The following is a 26,346-nucleotide window of genomic DNA, read 5'->3' on the forward strand; positions in this document are numbered from 1 at the left end:
ACGTTTATATGTTATTAACTCAAAAGTCATGTTTTTTGAGTTATGACACTATTGAAGTAAATGAGCGATATGTACTTACATACATATGTATATAAATATGGGAAACAAAAATCCCTACCATATTAATCTTAATAAAATACGTGTACATTTACGTATCAACATTTAAACACTTGTTTACTAATAAACAAAGTTCTATAATCAGTACAGTGGATAACGACCCCGATATTTCTCGCTTAAGACTAAACCACAACTTTGGTTATGTAAATATAACTAAATAAATGAATATTAACAAAGCAACCCCAAACAAGCAAAAATATATGCACATATAAATATATGTATGGATACATACATGTGCATGCTCATATGTACAAGCGATGAGCGTAAGAAAGACAGAATTTTTATACTCAGTTGAGCAGAGCTCAACTCAGTTGAGCATAACGGTTGGTTGTACAGGTATAAAGGAATCGAGATAGATATAGACTTCCATATATCAAAATCATCAGGATCGAAACAAAATTTGATTTAGCCATGTCCGTCCGTCCGTCCGTCCTTCCGTTAACACGATAACTTGAGTAAATTTTGAGGTATCTTGATGAAATTTGGTATGTAGGTTCCTGAGCACTCATCTCAGATCGCTATTTAAAATGAACGATATCGGACTATAACCACGCCCACTTTTTCGATATCGAAAATTTCGAAAAACCGAAAAAGTGCAATAATTCATTACCAAAGACAGATAAACCCTGCAGTCAAAAGCCAAAGTAGTCAGCAAACATTCTAGTTCATTGACTAGAATTTTGTGGGTTTATTCATACTAGTCAGCTTTTGAATAGTTCATTGACTATAATTTTGTGGTGTTATTCATACTAGTTAGTGTATGAGTAGTTAATTGACTAGAATTATGTGGCGTTCATCATACTGGTCAGTTTTAGAATGGTTCATTGGCTATAATTTTGTGGTGTTATTAATACTAGTTAGTATTTAAATAATTCATTTGACTAGAATTTCGTCTGTCGGCTCGAGGAAATACGCGAGTGCTTTCTGTAGCCAATTTGCAATGCATACTTCAGTTGACAATACTAGATATCGTCCAAATCAACGGGCACATAAACACAAGCATGACGAGTCAACCCTCACCGTTACCTCAACAGAGGTTAAAGAGGTTATTGAAAAGGCCAAGCCATCCATATCAATAGTCCCAGACGGAAAACCTATACCGATGCCAAAACACCTGTGCCATGAGGGCATCAGTAGCCTAGGACATTTTTTCTACTTGTCGGTACAAGCCTATGCCTTTCCAGAATAACAGAGAAAGACCGGAAACCCAGCCAGTATCTACCGATATTATCCCTTCAGTCAGTAACGAAAACGTTTAAAGCCGTTATGATTCCCTCAATTAAATGAAATTGTTCGGTTATCCAGCCATAAGCATGACTTCCGTAAAGTGCATATCACTACCACCATTCTGAACTCCATTAACAATCATAACAGGACGGCGCTAGTGCAGCTTGGCCTGTTTTTACACAGTCAACGACTACTGGTTCGTCCCTTCTCCGTTAGATAGATAGATAATTTATTGAGGATTGCACTGCGACCTTTGGTCAGCACCTCATCCCATCCGACTTCCATGATGAACCCTAGCAGTTCTCTTGGCTTGAGGGATTTAATGTGGGAAAAACGGAGATAGTACTTTGTTTACTTAAGCCTCAATCTCTACAAAAAAGTGGGTTTTGTCCAATACCCAGAAAAAAAGTTGATTTTGTCGCATAACGTTATTATTATAAATACGAAACTACAGGTTTGACTCACTTATTTACTTTGACTTCCCCTATTCCTGATATTTGGCATATCTTTATTAACTTTTCAATCCAAACTCCGCAATTTTTCCTACAAAAATATCATGAGTTTCAGGTCTAAGTATAATAAGAATCAGGTAAAATAACAGTTGCAATTAATATTGAAAGTGCTATAACTTCTTTATTTATTATTTTAGTAATATGGTTTCAAAGCAACATTTTCTTGAATTTTTAAGTACTTTCGTTTGGTAAGAAAAAAAACATACATTAGGGGGGATAAAATTTTGTTAGCTGACCTAATCATGTGAAAACGACTTCATAGCTTAACAGGGCATTAAACGAAAATGTGGAGCTTCTCAAGGCCAAAATAATGACATATCAATTTTAAAAATCGGTCGTCAAATAACCAAGTTACAACGAAAAAACCTTTTTGGCTGTATTTCGAAGGATCAAAAAAAATTTAAAAAAATTTTTCCGAAACCCTCAACATAATCTTCAAATTTAGGGGCGGACATTAGAAACTTTTTTTTTGTATGGGGTCTACTGACTAGTATGTCAATTGGTATGATATTGGTGTATATAATAACTAGTATGCCATCTGGTATAATGCTGGCGCAAAGGCTGACTAGTATGTTAATTGGCATGAGTCTGATGGGTATGCTGACTAGTATGCCATCTGGTATGATGTTGGTGTATATAATGACTAGTTTGTCAATTGGTATGATGCTGATGCAGAGGCTGGCAATTGATATTTCGTAGGAAATCGCCGTGTTAAAAATACCAGTTGGTAATATGGAAAAAAGACAGAACTCATACTAGTATAGATTTTTGGCAAACTAGTATTCTTCTAGTATACAACTAGTTGGTTTGACTGCAGGGAAGCGATGCAATTTGGTAGGTGAGTTGAACTTATGACGCAGAATTGAAAATTAGTAAAATTTTGGACAATGGGCGTGGCACCGCCCACTTTTAAAATAAGGTAATTTAAAACTTTTGCAAGCTGTAATTTGGCAGTCGTTGAAGATATCATGATGAAATGTGGCAGGAACGTTACTCCTATTACTATATGTACGCTTAATAAAAATTAGCAAAATCGGAGAAGGACCACGCCCACTTAAAAAAATTTTTTGTTAAAAGTAATTTTAACAAAAAATTTAATATCTTTACAGTATATAAGTACATTATGTCAACATTCAACTCCAGTAATGATATCGTGCAACAAAATACAAAAATAAAAGAAAATTTCAAAATGGGCGTGGCTCCGCCCTTTTTCATTTAATTTGTCTAGGATACTTTTAACGCCATAAGTCGAACAAAAATTTACCAATCCTTTTGAAATTTGGTAGGGGCATAGATTTTATGACGTTAACTGCTTTCTGTGAAAATGGGCGAAATCGGTTGAAGCCACGCCCAGTTTTTATACACGGTCGTCCGTCTGTCCTTCCGCATGGCCGTTAACACGATAACTACAGCAAAAATCGACATATCTTTACTGAACTTAGTACACGTACTTATCTGAACGCACTTTATCTTGGTGTAAAAAAATGAACGAGATCCGGCTATGACCACGCCCACTTTCTCGATATCGAAAATTCCGAAAAATGAAAAAAATGCCATAATTCTATACCAAATACGAAAAAAGGGATGAAACATGGTAACTGGATTGGTTTATTGACGCGAAATATAACTTTGGAAAAAACTTTGTAAAATGGTTGTGACACCTACCATATTAAGTAGAAGAAAATGAAAATGTTCTGCAGGGCGAAATAAAAAACCCTTGAAATCTTTGCAGGTATTACATATATAAATAAATTAGCGGTATCCAACAGATGATGTTCTGGGTCACCCTGGTCCACATTTTGGTCGATATCTGGCAAACGCCTTCACATATACAACTACCAACACTCCCTTTTAAAACTCTCATTAATACCTTTAATTTGATACCAATATCGTACAAACACATCCTAGAGTCACCCCTGGTCCACCTTTATGGCGATATTTCGAAACGACGTCCACCTATAGAACTAAGCCCCACGCCCTTTTAAAATACTCATTAACACCTTTCATTTGATACCCATATCGTACAAACATATTCTAGAGTCACCCCTGGTCCACCTTTATGGCGATATCTCGAAAAGGCGTCCACCTTTAGAACTAAGGCCCACTCCCTTTTAAAATACTCATTAACACCTTTCGTTTGATACCCATATTGTACAAACGTATTCTAGATTCACCCCTGGTCCACCTCAATGGCGATATCTCGAAAAAGCGACTACACAACTAATACTATAACTACGACTATACAACTACCACCACTCCCTTTTAAAACCCTCACTAATACCTTTAATTTGATACCCATATCGTACAAACACATCCTAGAGTCACCCCTGGTCCACCTTAATGGCGATATTTCGAAACGACGTCCACCTATAGAACTAAGCCCCACGCCCTTTTAAAATACTCATTAACACCTTTCATTTGATACCCATATCGTACATACATATTCTAGAGTCACCCCTGGTCCACCTTTATGGAGATATCTCGAAAAGGCGTCCACCTATAGAACTAAGCCCCACGCCCTTTTAAAATACTCATTAACACCTTTCATTTGATACCCATATCGTACAAACATATTCTAGAGTCACCCCTTGTCCACCTTTATGGCGATATCTCGAAAAGGCGTCCACCTATAGAACTAAGGCCCACTCCCTTTTAAAATACTCATTAACACCTTTCGTTTGATACCCATATTGTACAAACGCATTCTAGAGTCACCACTGGTCCACCTTTATGGCGATATCTCGAAAAAGCGACCACCTATACAACTACCACCACTCCCTTTTAAAACCCTCATTAATACCTTTGATTTGATACCCATATCGTACAAACACATCCTAGAGTCACCCCTGGTCCACCTTAATGGCGATGTTTCGAAACGGCGTCCACCTATAGAACTAAGGCCCACTCGATTTAAAATACTCATTAACACCTTTCGTTTGATACCCATATTGTACAAACGCATTCTAGAGTCACCACTGGTCCACCTTTATGGCGATATATCGAAAAAGCGACTACCTATACAACTACCACCACTCCCTTTTAAAACTCTCATTAATACCTTTAATTTGATACCCATATCGTACAAACACATCCTAGAATCACCCCTGGTCCACCTTTATGGCGATATTTCGAAACGACGTCCACCTATAGAACTAAGCCCCACGCCCTTTTAAAATACTCATTAACACCTTTCATTTGATACCCATATCGTACAAACATATTCTAGAGTCACCCCTGGTCCACCTTTATGGCGATATCTCGAAAAGGCGTCCACCTATAGAACTAAGGCCCACTCCCTTTTAAAATACTCATTAACACCTTTCATTTAATACCCATATCGTACAAACAAAGTCTAGAGTCACCCCTGGTCCACCTTTATTGCGATGTCTCGAAAAGGCGTCCACCTATAAAACTAAGGCCCACTTCCTTTTAAAATACTCATTAACACCTTTTGTTTGATACCCATATTGTACAAACGCATTCTAGATTCACCCCTGGTCCACCTCAATGGCGATATCTCGAAAAAGCGACCACCTATACAACTACCACCACTCCCTTTTAAAACCCTCATTAATACCTTTAATTTGATACCCATATCGTACAAACAAATTCTAGGGTCACCTGGTCCACCTTTATGGCGATATCTCGAAACGGCGTCCACCTATGGAAATAAGGATCACTCCCTTTTAAAATACTCATTAGCACCTTTTTTTTTTGATACCCATATTGTACAAACAAATTCTAGGGTCATGCCTGGTCCACCTTTATGGCGATATCTCGAAAAGGCGACCACCTATACAACTACCACCACTCCCTTTTAAAATACTCATTAGCACCTTTTTTTTTGATACCCATATTGTACAAACAAATTCTAGAGTCAACCCTGATCCACCTTTATGGCGATATCCCTAAATGGCGACCACCTATAGAACTATGGCCCACTCCCTCATAAAATACTCTTTAATGTCTTTCATTTGATACACATGTCATACAAACACATTCCACGGTTTCCCTCGGTTCATTTTCCTACATGGTTATTTTCCCTTATGTTGTCACCATAGCTCTCAACTGAGTATGTAATGTTCGGTTACACCCGAACTTAACCTTCCTTACTTGTTTTTTTATTTTACTATTCGAATAGTACGCACTATTCGAGTAATAAGGAAGGAATGCGAATAAATGGAAACGAATAAAAAGTTCGAATAAATATTATTCGAATTACGAATACCTGGCGAATAAAAGAGTTTATTATTCGAATAATTTTTATTCTAATAGTCCCACTCCTAACGGCCACCGTGGTGTGATGGTAGCGTGCTCCGCCTACCACACCGTACGCCCTGGGTTCGAACCCCGGGCAAAACAACATCAAAATTTTAGAAATAAGGTTTTTCAATTAAAAGAAAATTTTTCTAAGCGGGGTCGCCCCTCGGCAGTGTTTGGCAAGCGCTCCGAGTGTATTTGTGCCATGAAAAGCTCTCAGTGAAAACTCATCTGCCTTGCAGATGCCGTTCGGAGTCGGCATAAAACATGTAGGTCCCGTCCGGCCAATTTGTAGGGTAAATCAAGAGGAGCACGACGCAAATTGGCAGAGAAGCTCGGCCTTAGATCTCTTCGGAGGTTATCGCGCCTTACATTTATTTTTTTTTTTTAGTCCCACTCCTAGTAATCACTTAGCACACGATAATGCCTTGGTTGATGCATTGTTATCTGATCCCTCAATAGCAATTATCTTAAACGCTAAAAAACTTACTTCAGAAAACATAATGAAGAGTAAGAAAAAAGTTGGCAAGCTAGTGAGAGGATAACCTGTTACAGGATCCAGATCGAAGTTGAGCTAAAGTGACTCGTGTTTCCCTGGGGAGTGTGCGTCCTCTTCTGCAAGTTTTGTGTATTGGTCTTTGAGTACTGGATTCACCGGGCAATTCCTGGCAAAAAGGTCCCACGCCTGTTTGTGGAGTTCACTGAGGACGTGCTTGTGTTTTTTGGCTTCATACGGCTGTTCTCAGGTGCCGTATCTTATAATGCTTACGCCCCTGGGCGGTGTTGGCTCATCAATCAAATGTACATATGTTGGGATGCCCAGGTTTCTGAGTATTTAAACCGCAATTTATTTGGGTGTTAATGGCATTTAGCGCGGTGGTTGTGCTATGAAGTTTTCTGAAGCCATTCTGATGACAGGCTAGTTGCAAATTTTCTGTGAAATAGGAGAGCAAAATGGCTTCAAGTAAACCCCTTTTCCTAGGCGTTTAAGCATCGGCATGGCTATGCCGTCTGGGCCCACTGCCTTGGATGGTTTAGCATGACCGATGGCATCCTCAACCTCTTTGGCGTGATGGTAATTGGGACGCGCTGAAATTATATTTATGTGCGCATCTGTTGGCCCTCCGTCTAGCTTAGTCAACCGTAGAATACATTATATACTGTCGGCAAAAAGCGCTCGCGCATTTTTTCGTATCCGGCAGCACTTTATCGCCAAAGGCGATGGAAATTTTGTCATTGTACTTACACGAGTTCGATAGGGACTTTACGGTGGACCAAAGCTTACCCACACCGGCAGAGAGGTTATCTGATGCGTTGGTTTACATCCCTTATTTGGGGGTCGCTGTCTTATAAGGTCACGTTTTCTCGCTAAATTTGCGGTTTCCGTCGGAAAATGAGGCCGAATTTCGGGAATTCTTCCGGCGGGAATAAAGCGAGCCGAGGCGGATTCAATGACCTTGCGGAAAGCACGCTCCCCTTGGAGAGCATCAGTCGGGATAGGGAGGGCAGCAAAGCGGCTGTCTGTAAAGGATTTGTACTCATTCACAAAAGATTTATAAAAGTTACGAAGACGTCGGGTTTTGGGATCAAGCCCAGAACAACCTGTCCGATGCAACCATCACTTGCACGAGACACACTGACAAGAGTATGACCGTCCTAAAAGGATTATTTTGCGGCAAACGCAGCAAAATCATTTCACCGGGGTCAGGAGACGGACCGGGTTGGGTACGATACCTTCCCGGAGGAGGAGAGTATGGCGCAGTCCTGCTACAAGGAGCTGTTTGGAGGATGGGTTACACTGAAATGACAGTCCTTGGTCGGGAAAAATCCCGAGTCGCTTCGGTACATAGAACCGACTGCCTTGGGAAGCCATCGTGACGTGATCAATAACGATGGCGTTGGACATTGTTGAGACGAGGGTGCTGTTGGTTCACACGACTCCGTTTGATCTACTGGTTTTGGTGCTACATATGAATCGCTACAGTCTTGTGGCGATGTTGTATTTAGTTGTGAGTGTGATTGTTCAAATTCGATGAATGCTGGTTTCAGCCGGTCTATAAATATGTTTACGTTGTTGCGATTGATTTTTACAGTGAAGTGTTTAGAGCGTCTGGATACAACAGGGTGTGGACCATCGTGTGTTGGTTGAAATGCTGGTTTTGTCTTGTCGTTACGTATAAACACATGCGTGGCTTCCACAAGTTTGTTAGATATGTACAAACGTTTTAGATGTATCATGGTTTGAGCCGGGCGAACTTCGTACATTGCGTTGGTGAGTTCTCTAACAAATTCTGCTTGTGGACGAAAAACACTGTTGTTGTTAAAGAATTGTCCAGGTAACCACAATGTTGTACCATAAACTTATTTCGCGGCTGTCGTTCCAATATCCGGTTTAAATGATGTACGTAGTCCTAGTAAGATTATCGGCAGTCGGTTGATCCAATCTTTGCGTTCATTGCAAGTTGCCGCTGTTTTCGGAGAACGTGCCAACGTTCGATGATATCATTTGCTTGTGGGTGGTATGCTGTTGTGCGCAGATGTATTATCCCCAACATGGGGGAGAGTTCGTTGAACAGCTGTGATTCGAACTGTCTTCCTTGATCGGTTGTGATGCGTGCTGGTGTACCGAACCAAACTGCAGCTGACTTTCTGGCGACTGTTTCTGCTGATATATCTCTCAGTGGCACCGCTTCTGGCCAACGCGTGTATCGATCGATGTTTGTAAGGCAGTATTGGTACTCACTTGACGGTGGGAGTGGTCCGGTGAGGTGAATATTTATGTGTTCGAATCTGCGTGATGGCAATGAATATTGCTGTAGTGTTGAGCGAACGTGTCTGCTGACCTTAGCTCTCTGGCAGCTTAGATAACGTTGTACTTCTTTAGCGATGTTTTTACCCATATTCGGCCATACGAAAGGAGTTTTGATAAGTTTGGTGGTTGCGCGCACACCGCCATGTGAGATGCTGTGTATTTTCTTTATGACGTTTTTCCGATGCGCTTGCGGTACATATGGTCGAACTTCTGATGTGTGGCTCGTATTTGGTATGCGAAATTTTTTTAGCTGCAGAGGAGTGTCACCTTCGATGAGTTTTTTCAGCTCAGTGCATTTATTTTGGTCTTCGGCTATTCGGTCGTGGTCGATGCTAGTTGACTCGAGCGCTTCGATGCGTGAAAGGGTATCAGCCGTGTTGTTTTCAACGCCGGCAACGTGTATAATGTTCGTCGTAAACTGGCTGATAAAGCCAATCTGTCGTAGTTGTAGTGCTGATGCTTTGTCGCACTTTTGCTTATACGCCTTTAAGCGGTTTGTGATTTGTGCGGACCTCGTGTGGTCTGCCTTCCAGCATGTCCCGAAAGTGTTTGAGCGCCAGGTATACTGCGAGCAGTTCGCGGTCGTACGTACTATATCTTTGTTGCGTTTCCGTGAGTTTGAGGCTGAAGAATGTTAGCGTTTGCAACTCGTCATTAAAAATTTGGTTAAGAGCTGCGCCGATGGCCGTGTCGCTTGCGTCCGTACTGATGGATATTTGCGCGTTAGGTGATGGGTGGACTAGAAACACTGAATTTTCCAAGGCGTGCTTACATGACATTGCGTTAAAGTGGTGAATTGTATCGTCAGTCCATTTAATTCGAGTTTCGTCATTCTTTTTGTTGCCGGGAATTAGTTTTACGAGTGGTATTTGGTGATGAACTGCGTTTGCAAAAAACGACGATAAAAGTTTATTGTTTATTGCTTATTTATCATTGCCAGAAACCGACGCAACTCTTTGGCGGCTTCGGGCAAGGGAAAGTTGTTGATCGCCTGCACTTTTTCGCTCGGTTTGATGCCGTGCGTCGTAACCGTATGACCGAGGAACTCAATTTGTGCCTTGCAAACTTACATTTTGCTGTGTAATGGTGAGATGGAACTTCCTTGAGCGTTCGAAGACCTGTCTCAAGTGAAGTTTGTGCTGTTCGAGCCATCGGAGGCTACAAAAACGTGTCGATATAGGTACACAAACACGAAATCGAGCCCTCGGAACACTGCGTGCATAAACCTTTGAAAAGTTTGCGCAGCATTACATGACACAAATGTCATATGCGCGAATTCGAACAGTCCAAACGGCGGGGTGGTTATTGCCGCCTTGTGGATGTCGCTACGTTCGATAGGTAGTTGATGGTAAGCTCAGCGGAAATCGATTTTGCTGAACGTGTCTTGTTTGTAAAGAAAGTGTGTAAAATCCTGTATATCCGGTAGCAGGTATCGCTCCGGTACCGTCTGAGCATTAAGAGCTCGATAATCGCCGCAAGGGCGCCACTCACCGTTAGCTTTCTTTACGAGATGCAATGGAGAAGCTTATGAGCTCTTGGAAGGACGACAAATTCCGAGTCGAGTGAGGTATTCGAATTCGTCCTTGACAGCTTTGAGCTTTTCGGGTGCGAGGCGTCTAGGTTGAGAGAACAAAGGGGACCTTTCGTTTCGATGCTGTGCGTCTCCCCAGTCTGTATCGGCGACGGCGCTATGGCGTTAGGATCGGTAATTTGACTGAACTAGCGCAGTAAATTTCCTACCTCTGTGGAATCACATGAACTTTTCGTTGTCGTCGATGCTTTGCACTTTGGCGATAAGTGTAGTATTCAGTTATAATATTAAAATGGCGAAGAAAGTCGGCACCGATGATTGTATAAGGTTCCATTTCGGAACCTCCGGAAAAGTTGTACATATGTGGACACCCTACTGCACACTCCACACCAATACCAAAAAACACGAACTTTTAGTTTAGTTTTAGTTTCTTTATTTAGGTTAGCTTTAGTTACTGTATTATAGTTAATATATTAATTTACTTAGCAATATCCTTAGTTTGCAGTCTTAGTTTGATTTAATTTAATATTTGAGTTCTGCACACACTTGTTCGGTTTAGTTCAACATTTATCATTGTGTGTATCACATTTTTTATGTCAGTGATGTGGGCCGCAGTTGTATTTGACAGGCGCGTACAGGTTTATTTGGGTTAAGTTTGAGATTAAAAGACCTACAGTATCGAAAACTTTTGAAAGATTTTTAATATGATCATATGTATATGATTTTTAATATGGTGTGCTTCACTACAACCTATGGCGATGATATCGTCGACGTATAAAAATGCGACATTGGGTGGTATACCCGAAAAAGCTATGGTCATCATTCGTTAGAATGAATTTGGTGCTATATTTAAGCCGAATGGAAGCACTTTCCATCTAAATGCGCCACGGTCAGTGCTGAAAGAAGTAATGTCACGTGAGTCAGAATGCAAGTGGATTTGATGAAATCCTGAAAAAAGATCTAATGTGGAAAAATACTTTGCTCTACCGAGATTATCTAAAATATCGTCAACTCTAGCTAGTGGGAATTTATCAGCAATGAGTTTTTTGTTTACTGCGCGAAAATCTACGCACATGCGATATGCTTTTTGACCATTAGTATCTTTCTTTGGGACTACAATCAAAGGACTATTGTAATTCGAATAACTGGGTTCAATCAAATCATTGTCTAACAATTTATTTACTTGACGATTTATTTCTTCGCGTTGAGAGTATGGCAATCTATAGTTTTTAACATATACCGGCTCGTTGTCTGTCAATCTCAATTTTTGCTCATAGAAGTTATTTAAAGTCATTTTGTCCGTGTCAAGAGCGAAAATGTCGGCATAATATATGCAAAGGTCAAGTAATTTACTTGGAGCATGTTGAGGTAATTGATTTTTTAAAATCGAAATTAGTTTTTTTCGTGCGTTTGTCTTCTTTTTCTGTCTTGTTAATTGTATAAACATTTTCTTTTGACATACTTTATATCATCCGTGGTATTTATGACTTTAAGTATTGGGTTGCTGGAATTAACAATCACCCAGCTGTGAAAACACCTTTTTCAATTTCCTGCGAGTCCACGAAAAGTGGCTCGGGTGAATCTCCTAAATCAAAAAGTCTGAATATTTCGCATCTTGGAGGAATGATACAACTGTCGCTTTCTGTTCCGTACAGGATTGGTATCGCGACTTTTTCATTAGCTACCCAAAAGGAAATACTGTTTCTTTCATAATTAATAATGCATTTGTTAATTTTCAGAAAATCTTTACCTAATATGCCATCGGATGGAATATTAAAATCTTCATTTACTACATGTAAAGTATGTTTAATAGAAAAGTTTGAAAAATTTAAATTTGCTGTAATTTTACCTAAAGTAGAAACTGAATTAGAAGTCACACCGGTAATGTTAATAATGTCGTTCGTATTTAAGGAAATATTTCTGTCTAAACATGATATCTTTATTAAAGAAATGTCCGCTTGAGTGTCTACTAGGAAAGAACAAAATTTTTGTGACTCGTAATTTAAATTTAAACAATAGATGCCTATTCGTGAGGGAAGTTCGCTTACTGGCTTAGTTCGTCCTCCCTCAGTGTTCGCTCCTGAGGGGCGCTGGCGTTTAAAGCGCGAACGTTTGCGTTTCGACCTCTACCATTGGCTGATCTCGAATTGTTACCTCTATTGTTACTATTGTTTGAATTAGGATTTGTATTTGAACGCGTATTATTATTGTTATTATTCTGGTATCTATTTCCGTTATAATTCCTATACCTTTGATTATTGTTGCCGTTATAGTTGTTATTGTATGAAAATGAACTATTGTTTCTATAACCAGTATAGCCGCGGTTAGGGTAAAAACCTCGATAACTACCACGTGAATTTCTGAATGTACTGTTACCACGTGATCGAAAAGCTAAAACCTGACGTTCTGTTACCTCGTTATTTTGTTCTACAATTAATTTTGCTACTACGTCTTTCGGATCTGTAAATGCCGTTGAGGCTAAAATGGTTTTTACTAAATTGGATTTTGCATTTAATCGACACACGTTAATAGTTTGTTCGACTGCCATTTCATGAGCTTTCGCTTGAGTGATCCCTTCAATAATAAGAGATCGCTCAAGTGAGTCAGCTAAATCTTCAACTTTTTTGTCGAAATTTGTATAATTGTTACCGTTAACATGCAACGCTGCAATTCTCCCTGCTACAACTTTGAAGTTGTTTGGTTTTATCCTATTACGTAGAGCTGTTTTAATTTCATTAACTGAAGTTACTTGTGTTGGTATTGCTTCACGGGCTTTACCCTCTAATTTTGATTTTAAGAACGCTATAAAAGTATCATTTAAATCTGCAGTAGCGAATTGTTCAAGTAATGCGATTTTGTCTATAAAAGAATCAAGTGCTAGAGGATCACCACTGTAGTTTTTTCTAATAGAATTACCACATGTGCTAATGAAAATTCTCTTTTCCTCAAGTGTTGCCATGATTTGATCGTTAAGATCTGAAGCTGGATTAGAAGGTGAGGCAACGTTTGTACTAATTGGATCGTTAAGATCTGATTCTAAATTAGAAGAAGTTGAAGTTAATTTTTCACTATTTGAATCGTTATGATTTGAATCTAAATTAGGAGTTAAATTTTTAATGGAAGAATTTTCGAAGCCTGGAAAATCTGTTGACAAAGAAAATCTATTTTCCTGGTTTGTGACTTCTTCGGTCGAGGATGAAGCTAAATTTTCGTAGCTTGAGGCTGAATTATCGGAATCGGATTCTAAATTTGAATTTTTTTGCACTTGCTTACCACTTCTAAGGTACATACATATGTAGTTATCAGAATAGCTCAAATAATTCAGTTCAAACTATGAAATTAATGAAGTACTTATTTGAATGTCTGAATTCTTTGAAGCTGAAATGTTGAGGAAAAAGAAAAATAAATGTTGTATAAGAGAACTGATTTGCTGGTGAATAGTCACTAAAGAAGTATTTAACAATTTATTTGAAGAATTAACTAAAAGAAGAAAAACTAAAACTAGTAACCTTGTATAGAAAAATCTTTAAGATGTAATTGAATTTAAACTTTGCACAAAAATATGTAGGTATTAATTGGTAACAATCTCAAAATTGTTCAAAAGATCCATTTATATTCACGCTTTGTTAAAAAAAAATCGTATATTTTCACGGACGCACCGCTTTATAAAAAAATCTCACTTGGCTTTTCACGGGACCACCGTTTATATCAAAAAAAAATCTTAATTGGTTTTTAACGGAACCACCGCATGTATCAAAAAAATTAATTGGTTTTTAACGGAACCACCGCATATTTCAAAAAAATTTAATTGGTTTTTCGCAAACCACCGTTTATATCAAAAAATTCAATTGGTTTTTCGCCACCAATTCATCAAATTTATAGCGTACCTGCAGACTGCTTATCTAGTTCACTCAGTCTTATATGGTGATATTTTGTTGGAAAATGTACGTATTAAAAAAAACTGGAGTAGAATGAAAATTTGAAAAATGGAAATTCGGGCATGTGAAACTTTAAATTGAAGATTTGTGAAATGAGTACTTCTTCTAAATTAGAATTTTGAAAATATGAAAAATTTTAAGAAAATGTAAATTTGTAAAATGAATTCAAACTTGAGAAAAAAATTAAATGTAGATTTGCAAATGTTAAGATTTATAAAATGGTTCGAAAAAATTTTAAAATTATTGAAAACTGAGGTAGTTAAATTTAGACGCACGCACCGTTCTAGTAAAAAATCCAAAATGTTTTACATAAACGGACGCACCGTTGTAATAAAAAAAAGGTTTATCATATTTAATGTGAACACACCGCACTTAATAAAAATTGTAAATTTTTGTATACATACATATATGTAAAAAAACCCTTAGGAAAAATTTTATTAATACATACATACATACATATATCATATACTTATTTTTCTGCTTCACTCCTGCTATGATGATGGCTGCCGCTGATGTTAATGCTGGCCTTCGCTGCCGACGGTGGTTGCTGCTGCTGGGCTTTGCTGTTGATGGTGTTCGTTGCTGCTGACGTTCGCTGCCGCTGGAGGTGGTACAGTTTATGATGCCGTTATTTGAGTGGCGTGGGTTAATAAATTATAATAAAATGATTTATGTTATCTTTCGATCTTTTTATTTGAAAATTTTGTAGTTCGTAGAATTTAGTTCTTTATGTTATTTCCGTAGGTTTAGATAATTTGTTGTATTAGAAATAGTATTTTGTAGATTTTTGTTATTTCGCATTTTAAAATTGTATATTGTAAATTTTATAAAATTTTTTTTTTAAGTTAATTTTATTATGTTCGGATCACACGCACTCAACTCACCTGTACCACCACCACGAGGCTCCAGCCTCACGGTCGCCATATAAGGTTCCATTTCGGAACCTCCGGAAAAGTTGTACATATGTGTACACCCTGCTGCACACTCCACACCAATACCAAAAAAACACGAACTTTTAGTTTAGTTTTAGTTTCTTTATTTAGGTTAGCTTTAGTTACTGTATTATAGTTAATATATTAATTTACTTAGCAATATCCTTAGTTTGCAGTCTTAGTTTGATTTAATTTAATATTTGAGTTCTGCACACACTTGTTCGGTTTAGTTCAACATTTATCATTGTGTGTATCACATTTTTTATGTCAGTGATGTGCGCCGCAGTTGTATTTGACATGCGCGTTGCCACCTGTACGCGCCTGTCAAATACAATTTAAGGACCAACCACATAGAATACCTTATTATATTTTGGTGTAAGGCTTATGTTCCTTATAATTGCGTATTTTGTATGGGCTATAACTAAACCTCAAGTGAAATTGCGTTGGAGGCCTAGGTCTAGTGTACGTCGCATTAGACCGTACCATTTGCAGCAAAAAGTGGTTTGCCTTTCTTGTTTGACAATCGACAACCGCGAGTTGATGGAATAACGGATACTTCGGCCCCCGTGTCGATCAAAAAATGTTGGCTCGAAATTTTATCTATGATGAAAAAACATTTAGATTGAGTGAATTCGAAAAATTTTACCTCGAGTTCGCATTGTGATTGTTTGCTCGATGACGTTTTACTGCCGGAACTATCGAGCATCCTTGTTACGGCGGCTTTCAGTTTTTTGACTTGTTCGTTTTCTTTACTGGAAAATCACATGAGCTTCTGAATTTGCGAGCCTGGGTGGCCTATTCTCGGTGGTACCAGCATGTCGGCGGCTGGTCTACGTTGGAGCTGCTGTGCGGAGTGCCTGCACGTTCAACGTTGACGGCTACGATTTTGAGACATTAGCTCACTTAACTTGGCATTGATTTTTTCGAGAGCGGAATCTTGCTTGTCCATTCTTTTTCCAGTAGAGCGACACCGCTGGAAGATGTTTCTATGCCGCTGACTGTTGGCCCTCGTGATGATGCTGTTGCGTTTGAGTCGCGGCTGAGCGCGTCGAGTACTGCGTCAGCCGTAATGGTTAGCTGATGTAGAGGGGTGCTCGGTTGGGCCTGCAGCATACCAGCAATAATAGCGCGAGCAGATTCGGGTAACTGTTTCAGCCAGTACTGCTGTATAACGCAGGCATGCTTAACCAACGAACCGATATCATTTCGTTACGATAATTAACGTTAATAAACGAAACAAAGTCATTTCGTTTCGTTTATTAACGTTAAGAACTTCAAATTAACGAAATGATTTTGTTTCGTTTTCTGCCATATCAAAACGAAATCAAATCGTTTATGTTGATTATTAATTTCAAACTATGCTGGCAAAGCTGATTGATGACGGATTCATTAAAGGTGAAATCATTAGCCAAGCTGATTGCAACTTTTCTCATGAATTTTGACAGTACGAACATTTCTCAGAGTATTTTTGACATTACCACCAACGAATTACACAAACAAATTACATGGAGTTTGTGTGTATGTCCGCTCGCTATTACCACCTTATTACCACCTTACGGCTTCACCATGGCTATAGAATTGCCAGCACAATTCAAACATAAAGTATCACGTTTTTGTTAACGTTTTTAACGTTAACGAAAGCTTTTCGTTTCGGTTAAAAACGAGATACAATTTATCTTGATAATTTCTTTATCGATAATATTTCGAAGTGCTCAATGGAAACGGTGGAAATTTTTTGATAAACGATTATCTTAACGTTAAGGTGCATCCCTGGTATAACGGATACGTCTTTGGTAGCGTTTGTGCGCTGGAATCTGGCTTAGCAAATAGCTCAGCTTTCCGTCGCCTAACTGTATGCATGCGAGCTTGTCTAGACGTGCCATGTCTGAGTCGCTGAATTTGTCAATGATGGCATTTTTAACGTAGAGTGCGGTGTCGTATTTGGAGGATTGCGAACTAGCTCAAAAACTTGGTTGAGAATATAATCAACGGCATGGGCGATGATTGCGTTGTATTTATCCCTTTCTTTACGAACACCGAAGCCGTGCAATTCAAACCATGCGTCTACTTTTATAAACCATGACTCAATATTATATTTTGAGTTTAGTTTAGGGAAAGGTAATTTTCCAAAAACAGCATTGATTTGCGGTATGCCGCTGTCGACGCTTGCGTTTGCATTACCAGCAGCATTGCTGTCATTGTTTGCGGGATCGTCGCTGCTCTTATGGCTATCGTTCAAGTTGTCGGTACCGGGCATCGTATGCCGTTATTTTTGTGCGCCGTTATTATTGGTGATTTTGTGGTTTTTACACCGGACGATATTCGTTGATTTTTGGTGGCGTGATGTTTCTACAGTACCCGATTTAAAATTTTAATCAAATTAAATTTTAATACGATTTACTGCGATTGAGGTGTAAAGGGAACGTTTTGTCACGAGATTTGCTACAGTATCACCGTTTTTACCGCGGGTTCACCAATGTGGTTTTTACTGTAGTCAAACCCGTTTATTTTAAATAAAACTTTAATAAATGTAACTTTTATGTAACACAGAAAAACTACGGGACTTATATTAAATATTACAAAATAAAAATATGTATTAATGAAAAGTTTATGATTCCACGTCTTCACCGGTATGTTGATTGATTCGCTCTGACTTGTATCTCTTTTTCTCTTTTTAGTAAGCCGTTAAGTGCACTTGCATTTGCAGTTATGTCTGAGCCGGTTGCCACATGTCAGGATGTAAACTTAAGTTTAATTCGTGCGGTTCGTGAAGGAAGACTAGAAAGAGCAAGGGAGTTAATCAATTATTTTGGACTGTCTTACTCACAAGCATGGGCAGGCGGATATGTTTTACTTCGTGATGCGGTTGCGAATAATCATACAGCAGTTGCTAAGCTACTTTTAACAAGCGGTTCTAAAGTTAACAGCAAAAATAGTTATATAAATCCTTGTGATACTCCTCTTCATTTTGCTGTTATAAATGGCGACATAGAAATTGTTAAGATGCTTCTAGACAAAGGTGCTATTATTAATGCTAAAAATCAATATGGTGAAACTCCCCTTCACAATGCAATTGAAAATAAGAAAATGGTAGTTACCGAATTACTTTTAAAGCATAGAGCTGATGTTAATGCCATTGACAAAGATGGTACAAGTCTACTTCATGTTGCAGTTAAGATAGGATGTTTACAAATTGTTGAGCATCTTTTAAAATATGGAGCTTATGTTAATTGTATGTGTACTTCCACAAGGAAAAAATGTTATGCACCACTGCACTTTGCTGTTGAAAACGGTAGTAGAGAAGTTATCACGTTGCTTTTAAGTAGAGGTGCTAATGTTGATGTTAAAGGGGAAGATGGTATAACCCCTCTTCATATTGCTGCTAAGAAAGGATATATACATATTGCCGAAGATCTTCTAAAACATGGTGCTTGTACTCATTCTTTCACATTGAAGGAAGGATATACGCCACTGCATTTTGCTTCTGAACTAGGTAATGAAGAAGCTGTGAAATTATTCTTGAATAAAGGTGCTGATATTAATGCTAGCACAAATGGTAATTTAACGCCGCTTCATATTGCTACCAAAACAAAACGTGAGATAGTTGTAAAACTGCTCTTACAACATGGAGCTAAAGTTGATAATCAGGATAAAGATGGCAAAACCACACTACATCTCGCTGTTGAAAAAGGATATTTAACAATTGTTGAGGATATTTTAAGGTACCGTCCTGATATTAATGATCAAAGTAACAGAAGCTCTCTTAAAATCGCAGTGCACGGCTATGGAGAAAAGTATAAAAAGATTCTTGAGGCTCTTCTAGAATATGGCCTTATTGTTAACCCAGAAGATGCAAATAATCCTAAGTTATTACATGCTGCTGTTGAAAAAGGATATTTGAAAATTATTGAAGACCTATTGAAGTATGGTGCTGATGTTAATGCGTTATACAATTCAAGAGAAGGTTTTACACCTTTACATAGTGCAGCCAAATACAAACAGGAAGAAGTAGCTAAATTGTTGATAAGCTATGAAGCTGATATAAATGCTCAAGATAAAACCGGAAAAACTCCAATATTTTATGCTATTGAGAATGCCGATTTAAAAATTACCAAGCTACTTTTAACTAATAGAGCTAATATAAAAGATAGTCCTGATCTATTGAATACTGCTGTTAAGAAGGAATGTATAGAAATCGTTGACGCTCTTTTGCAACATAATGCTGATATCAACGCTAGTGACGAATATGGAAGAACAGCATTGTATTTTACTGCTTTAAGTGAAAGTGACGGTTTTTTTGGATGTCTCACTAATGAAGATCCTGATATTAATATTAAGGGAGAAATTGCTAAACTGCTTCTAAGTAAAGGTGCTAATGTAGACGCTCAAACTAAAAATGGTGTAACAACACTTCATACTGCTACTCAAAAAGGATACGTAAAAGTTGTTGAAGCTCTTTTGAAATACAATGCAAATGTTAACTGTGGAGTAAAACGTGACATTACACCGCTCCATCTTTCTGCTAAAAGAGGAAATGAAGAAATTAGCACGATGCTTTTGAATAAAGGAGCTAATGTAAATGCTAAGCTAAAGGATGGAATCACTGCACTGCACATTGCAACTCAAGAAGGTCATAAAGAGGTTGTAAAAGTATTGCTAGAATGGGGTGCCAAAGTTGATTCTAAAATTAAAAGTGACATTACACCACTGCACTTAGGTGCTGCAAAAGGTTATCAGGAAATTATTGAGACTATCTTGAAATTTGGTGCTAATATTGACTCTAGAGATGAGTATGGCAGAACAGCACTTCACATTGCTTCTGAAGAAGGACACGTAGAAGTTGTTGTCACTCTTCTGGAGAATGGCTCTGATATTAATATTACAAGTAAAAATAATCATACACCTCTTGATCATGCTGAAGCTGGAGTTAGGTCGTTCTATAGACAACTCAACTATAGCTCTGATGATTATAGTGATTACGATCCTGATCGTGGTGTCTCTTCGTGTGAACTAACTGTTGATGCTCTTGAACGCCACATAGTTAAAATGAAAATCGCAAAATTATATGTAAGTGAAAAGAATTTACTATCAATGAGTAGCAGTGGTGAAATAAGTGGTTTTCAGGATGAATGTGAGGAAGAAATAGCAAGCATGAAGAGTGAGAAGATTAATAATCTTAACATTTCATTTTATGATATCTTGGCGAAGGGTACAAGCTCATTAGCAATATATATGAGGAATGAAAATATAGTGCAGGTTTTAAAATCCGACGACTATAAAACAAAATTTCCAATATATGCTAGTATGATCGAGAGTCATTTCAGAATGGGTATGGAAAGAAAAGAGTTACTTGAACAAGGCAATAAAATTTTCCATTTTCTCTTTAACAATTTTCCTGAGTTACCATATGATTGTACTGAAAAAATATTTAGTTACCTGAGGAACGAACACTTAAGAATTTTGATAGATGCTTGTAAACCTTGTAGCATTAGTAATCCTAATACTAATATTAATGGCTGCGCACAAAACGAAAAAGCGAAATAGCGAGAGTTTACTATAGATGAACGGTACGCAACTTAAAGCGGGTTTTAAAAAAGCGAATGATAAATTAGCGGATTGAACAAGATTTAATTTAATGTAAATTTATTTTTAAACATGATGTAATAATAAAGGTGATGTCAACAACATAACTTCACTTTTTTGGCAGCTCTATTTGCCAGTATTTACGTGTATTTCAAAAGTAACAAATTTGGATTGCTTAATTTTTCGTACAAATTCTTTAAATAAATTAGTTTTCTGCAAAATTTTGTCTATTTTCTGTTAGGGAATACAAAGTTACGTTAATCTTTTTGGCTAAATTATTGTAGTAACGGCTTATATAGTTATAATATTTCTAAACGTATAGTAAAATCTACTACGATCGTAGTAGAACCCAAAGGCAGTTCTGTATGATAGAAAACCCTCTAAATCATGCATGCCAAACTTGTCAGAATGAGGGAAATCGTCAACGTGATGAGAACACCTGAATATTCATTTCATCATGGTACAAGAATATATGGGGTATTCCATCCAATTTTGAACCCGACCCCTTTAGAATTGGCTGAAAGTTTTTCTTCTTTTTCTAGCTTACGAAAGACGTTTTTCAGAATTTTTTCAAATTTTTTCATCCAACTCAAAAAAAGTTATGAATTTTTTAAAAAAACACCGTTTTTGTTTTCAAAATGCTATAACTTTTTCAAGCATTTTGAAAACGAAAACGGTGTTTTTTTTTTTAAATTCATAACTTTTTTTGAGTTGGATGAAAAAATTCTGAAAAACGTCTTTTGTAAGCTAGAAAAAGAAGAAAAACTTTGAGCCAATTCTAAAGGGGTCGGGTTCAAAATTGGTCGAAATGGGATGGAATACCCCATATATATGCGGATGTTTACAATGAACTGAGAATTCATTTTCTTCTTTTACTTCATTCCATCATTCGTTGGAATTACAAAATATAAGTGAGTTGCCATATGGGCGCGAACATAACGGCCGCTTTGAACGACCATTACAAGTTCAAAATTAAATTCAAATATCAATAAATTACGTTTCAAAAGTTTAGAATAATTATAAATTATATGCACATCATTTCTCGTTGGCAAGAGCATCAGCTTTGCAGCGGGCCGTACTAATTCACCGTCCACTGTCTTCAGTCTGATTACGCGTACTAAACCATCTAACACTGACACTGAATCACTCGCCGAAGTCGCTGTTTAGTGGGTGGGGTATTTTGATCATGTATAACAACCACGTCGTCTTCCTTTAGATTTGAAGATGGACGAAACCATTTAACTCATCGCTGCAAGTTAACGAGGTATTCATTTCGCCATCGAGACCAAAAATGTTGTCGAATTTCGCTCATAGCTTGCCACCGTCAATGTAACGTCCCTGAGAAATTTTCAGTGTCAGGTTCAGGCAGGCATGCTTAACCAACGAAACGATATCATTTCGTTACGATAATTAACGTTAATAAACGAAACAAAGTCATTTCGTTTCGTTTATTAACGTTAAGAACGTCAAATTAACGAAATGATTTTGTTTCGTTTTCTGCCATATCAAAACGAAATCAAATCGTTTATGTTGATTATTAATTTCAAACTATGCTGGCAAAGCTGATTGATGGCGGAGTCATTAAAGGTGAAAGCATTAGCCAAGCTGATTGCAACTTTTCTCATGAATTTTGACAGTACGAACTTCTCAGAGTATTATTGACATTAGCACCAACGAATTACACAAGCAAATTACAGGGAGTTTGTGTGCGTATGTCCGCTCGCTGTTACCACCTTACGGCTTCACCATGGCTATAGCATTGCCAGCACAATTCAAACATAAAGTATCACGTTTTTGTTAATGTTTTTAACGTTAACGAAAGCTTTTCGTTTCGGTTAAAAACGAAATACAAATTATTTTGATAATTTCTTTATCGATAATATTTCGAAGTGTTTCAACACAAACGGTGGAAATTTTTTGATTAACGATTAGCTTAACGTTAAGGTGCATCCCTGGGTTCAGGCAGCGCCTTAATGGGTTCGCCAATCAAAAAATGACCAGGCGTGAGAATTTCCAAATCATTAGCATTAGCAGAATGACAATATAGTGGTCGAGAGTTGACACATGCTTCAACTTACGTCAATAGCGTAGCAAAACTCTTGGTAAGTTAGTAGTTGGCTACCGAGAGTACGTTTTATATGGTATTTTACTTTCTTCAGCCCTACTTCCCAATAACCACCCATGTGTGGTGCGCTTGGCGGATTAAAATGCTATGTTACTTGCATGTTTGCAAAATATGATTTAAATCTTTAATCTCTTATACAGCATTGGTAAGCGGCGTATAACTCATTTTCGGCACCAACAAAATTAGTACCGCTGTCCGCATATATGTGCTGACAATAACCTCTTTTATTTACAAATCTTGTAAAAGCAGCAACAACAACGAGCTCAAGATGCATCGCACCAGTACTCATACAAATGAAACTGCAGATGTAAGCCTTACATGATTTAGCACCTCTGCCTTGAGTGAACTTTATAAAATATGGTCCCGCAAAGTCGACGGTACTGTGCAGGAAATATCGAAAACTAGTTAGACGCCGCCACCGCCGGTATATAATAGACCCTACGCCGCCGCCGCCGCCGCCGATAAAGTGCTCTGCGTAACCCTCTAGTATGTATATGCATCGTAAGTATGAGCTGAGAATAATTTCCAAGGAGAATTTAAACCACTGGAGGCTACTACAGGATTTTGAATCACTAATTTCGCTTATTCTTTCAGCCAATGGGGATATACAATTCGGCACCTTTTTCGGGTAACTTGCTTTTTTAACAACTTGAGGACGCCGCCGCGGCGCCGATATTTTTGACATTCGGCGGCGGCGTGCGAAAAACGTCGCAAATCGGCGGAAGCAGCGCTTATCGGCGGCGTATATCTTTAGTATATACATATGTATATTTTACTCCAAATAATATATGTAAATAAAAAAACCGCGAACTAATTAGCCAAAAAGATCCTGGAACGACCCCCAAAAAACCCCGGGAGGACCCCGAGGGAGTCCCCAAAACCATCTCGACGGAGTTCCCAAAAATATCCCGGAACGACCCCCAAATTACCCTGAGAGCGTCCTCAAAAATATCCCGGATCAACCTCAAAATGACCCCGATGGAGTCCCCAAAAATATCCCGGAACCACCCCCAAATGACCCTGAGAAAGTTCCCAAAAAGATCCTGCAACGACCCTCAAATGGCCCCGATGGAGTCCCCCACACATCCTAAACCACCCCGACGGAGTTCCCAAAAATATCCCGGAACGACCCCCAAATTACTCTGAGAGCGTCCTCAAAAAGATCCCGGATCAACCTCCAAATGACCCCGATGGAGTCCCCAAAAATATCCCGGAACCACCCCCAAATGACCCTGAGAGAGTTCCCAAAAAGATCCTGCAACGACCCTCAAATGGCCCCGATGGAGTCCCCCACACCATCGCGGAATGACCCCCAAATCAGCCCGAGGGAGTCCCCAAAATAATTCCTGAATTACCCCCAAATGACCCCGACGGACTCCCCAAAACCATCCCGAAACAACCCCAACTTACCTCGGGGTTCCCCAATAACATCCCGGCATGACCCACAAATGACCCTGAGATAGTCCCCAAAAAGATGCGGGAGCACCCCCAAATGACCCCAAAGGAATTCCGAAAACCATCCCGCAATGACCTCCAAATGACCTAGAGGGAGTCCCCATAACCACCCCGGAATGACCCAGAAGTAGTCCCCAAAACCATCCAGAAGTGATCCCCAAAAAGATCTCGGAACAACCCCAAATGACCCTAAGAGAGTATCCAAAAAGATGCGGAACCACCCCAAAAGACCCGAAGGGATCCCCAAAACCATCCCTGAATGAAACCCAAATGACCCCGAGGGAGTCCCAAAACCATCCCGGAATGACCCCGAATGAGTCCCGGAACGACCCCATGAGGACTTCGAGGGAGTCCCCAAAAGATCTCGGCACAACCCCCAAATGACCCCGAGGGCGTCCCCAAAACCATCCCGTAATAACCCTCAAATTACCCCAAGGGAGTCCCCAAAAACATCTCGGAACGACCCCGAGGGAGTCCTTAAAACCATCCCGGAACAACCCCCAAATGACCCTGAGAGCGTCCTGAAAAATATCCCGGAACAACCCCCAAATGACCCCGATGGAGTCCCCAAAAAGATCCTGGAACGACTCCCAAATGACCCAGAAGGAGTCCACAACCCATCCCGGAACGACCACGGGAGATGGAGTCCCCAAAAAGATCCCGGAACAGCCCCAAATGACCCCGGGAGGACCTCGAGGTAGTCCCCAAAACCGTCCCGGAACGACCCCCAAATTACCCCGAGGCAGTCCCAAAAAACATCCCGGAACGACCCCCAAAAGACCCGGGAGGACCCCGAGGGAGACCCTGAAATTACCCAAAAATTTACCCCAAGAGAACCGAGAAGGATCCTCAGGGTGCTCCCCGCGAATACTCCCAAAAACCTTCTCAATATTACACTCAGAAACTTTAGAACTACACGCGCACTGGTTAAGCATATGGGTATATTTTCAGGGCATCTCGAGGGTTTATTTTTTATTGTTAAATAACTGAATAAAAATTGAAATTTTATTGTTATTCCGTATTTTTTAAATAAGGAATAAGAACTCAACTCTTTACTCAAAATGTACAAAAATAAGAATGAGCGGTTATCATCACTCAGGATATTTTGAATAACGATATTAAAAAATGCTTGAATAAAATATAACTTTTTATTCATCAAAGAAATGTTCTTGAACAATGAAAAAAATATATTTTTTATTTTTTCGTCAATCGTTATTCAAATTTGTTGATAACGCCCATCCCTGCCCCATATTACTAAATTCTATAATAGAAATACCTAATGAAAACGCACGCAAGTCATTTTCTGTCAAAAATGTCTAATGCACATACAACTCGTATGAGAGCAACCCAAATAGAATTTGCTGCGTGAAAACTTAACTCGATTACCAATTTTTGTTCTGCGTGACATTTAGATTTGACGTTTGCACACATGCTTTAAATTGTCGCAACGCATGCTTATTTGGGTTTGGGCAAAAAAGGCCGGTTGTTTGCGTGCGCTAAAAAAACGCAGTACTGTTTAATTAGGTTGGCATGTTACTGCTATCAATTAGGTGTTTATTTCTCACAATATATAGCTATTTGCTTTGGAGATTTTTGTTCAACTTCACCTCAACTCGATATCCAATGTGTCCTACACCCCATCAACTGGAGAAACTTGTTGAATATTAATTTGAGAACTGTAAATTTCTCAAGATTTCTCGAAATTAGGATATTAATTGGAAAATATTAATGACGTTGGAAATCAACTCGAAAACTTTAATTTTACAAAATTTCTCAAAGGTTGGATAGTGATTGGAGAATGAAGTTGGACATCAGCTAAAGAACTATATGGTTTAAGAATAATTAAATAATGAT

The 26,346-nt window shown here is 38.7% G+C and overlaps 1 protein-coding gene and 1 long non-coding RNA gene across 2 annotated transcripts in view; one reads left to right on the forward strand and one right to left on the reverse strand.

Moving 5' to 3' along the window:
- Window positions 1-26,346, reverse strand: part of LOC137240609 (uncharacterized) — a 518,840-nt gene that overhangs the window by 163,264 nt on the left and 329,230 nt on the right. The window lies entirely within an intron of this gene.
- On the forward strand, window positions 18,012-21,156 carry LOC137242609 (ankyrin-3-like). Its single transcript, XM_067769879.1, has one exon. The coding sequence runs from the start codon at window positions 18,039-18,041 to the stop codon at window positions 20,871-20,873; it is 2,835 nt and encodes a 944-aa protein (XP_067625980.1). The 5' UTR covers window positions 18,012-18,038; the 3' UTR covers window positions 20,874-21,156.

Source organism: Eurosta solidaginis, chromosome 2, assembly GCF_040869045.1.
Source record: "Eurosta solidaginis isolate ZX-2024a chromosome 2, ASM4086904v1, whole genome shotgun sequence".
In the NCBI taxonomy this organism is placed as follows: domain Eukaryota; kingdom Metazoa; phylum Arthropoda; class Insecta; order Diptera; family Tephritidae; genus Eurosta; species Eurosta solidaginis.

Excerpts from the sequence above, each read along its gene's own strand:
- LOC137242609 (XM_067769879.1), top strand. The coding sequence starts at position 18,039 with ATGTCTGAGCCGGTTGCCACATGTCAGGATGTAAACTTAAGTTTAATT.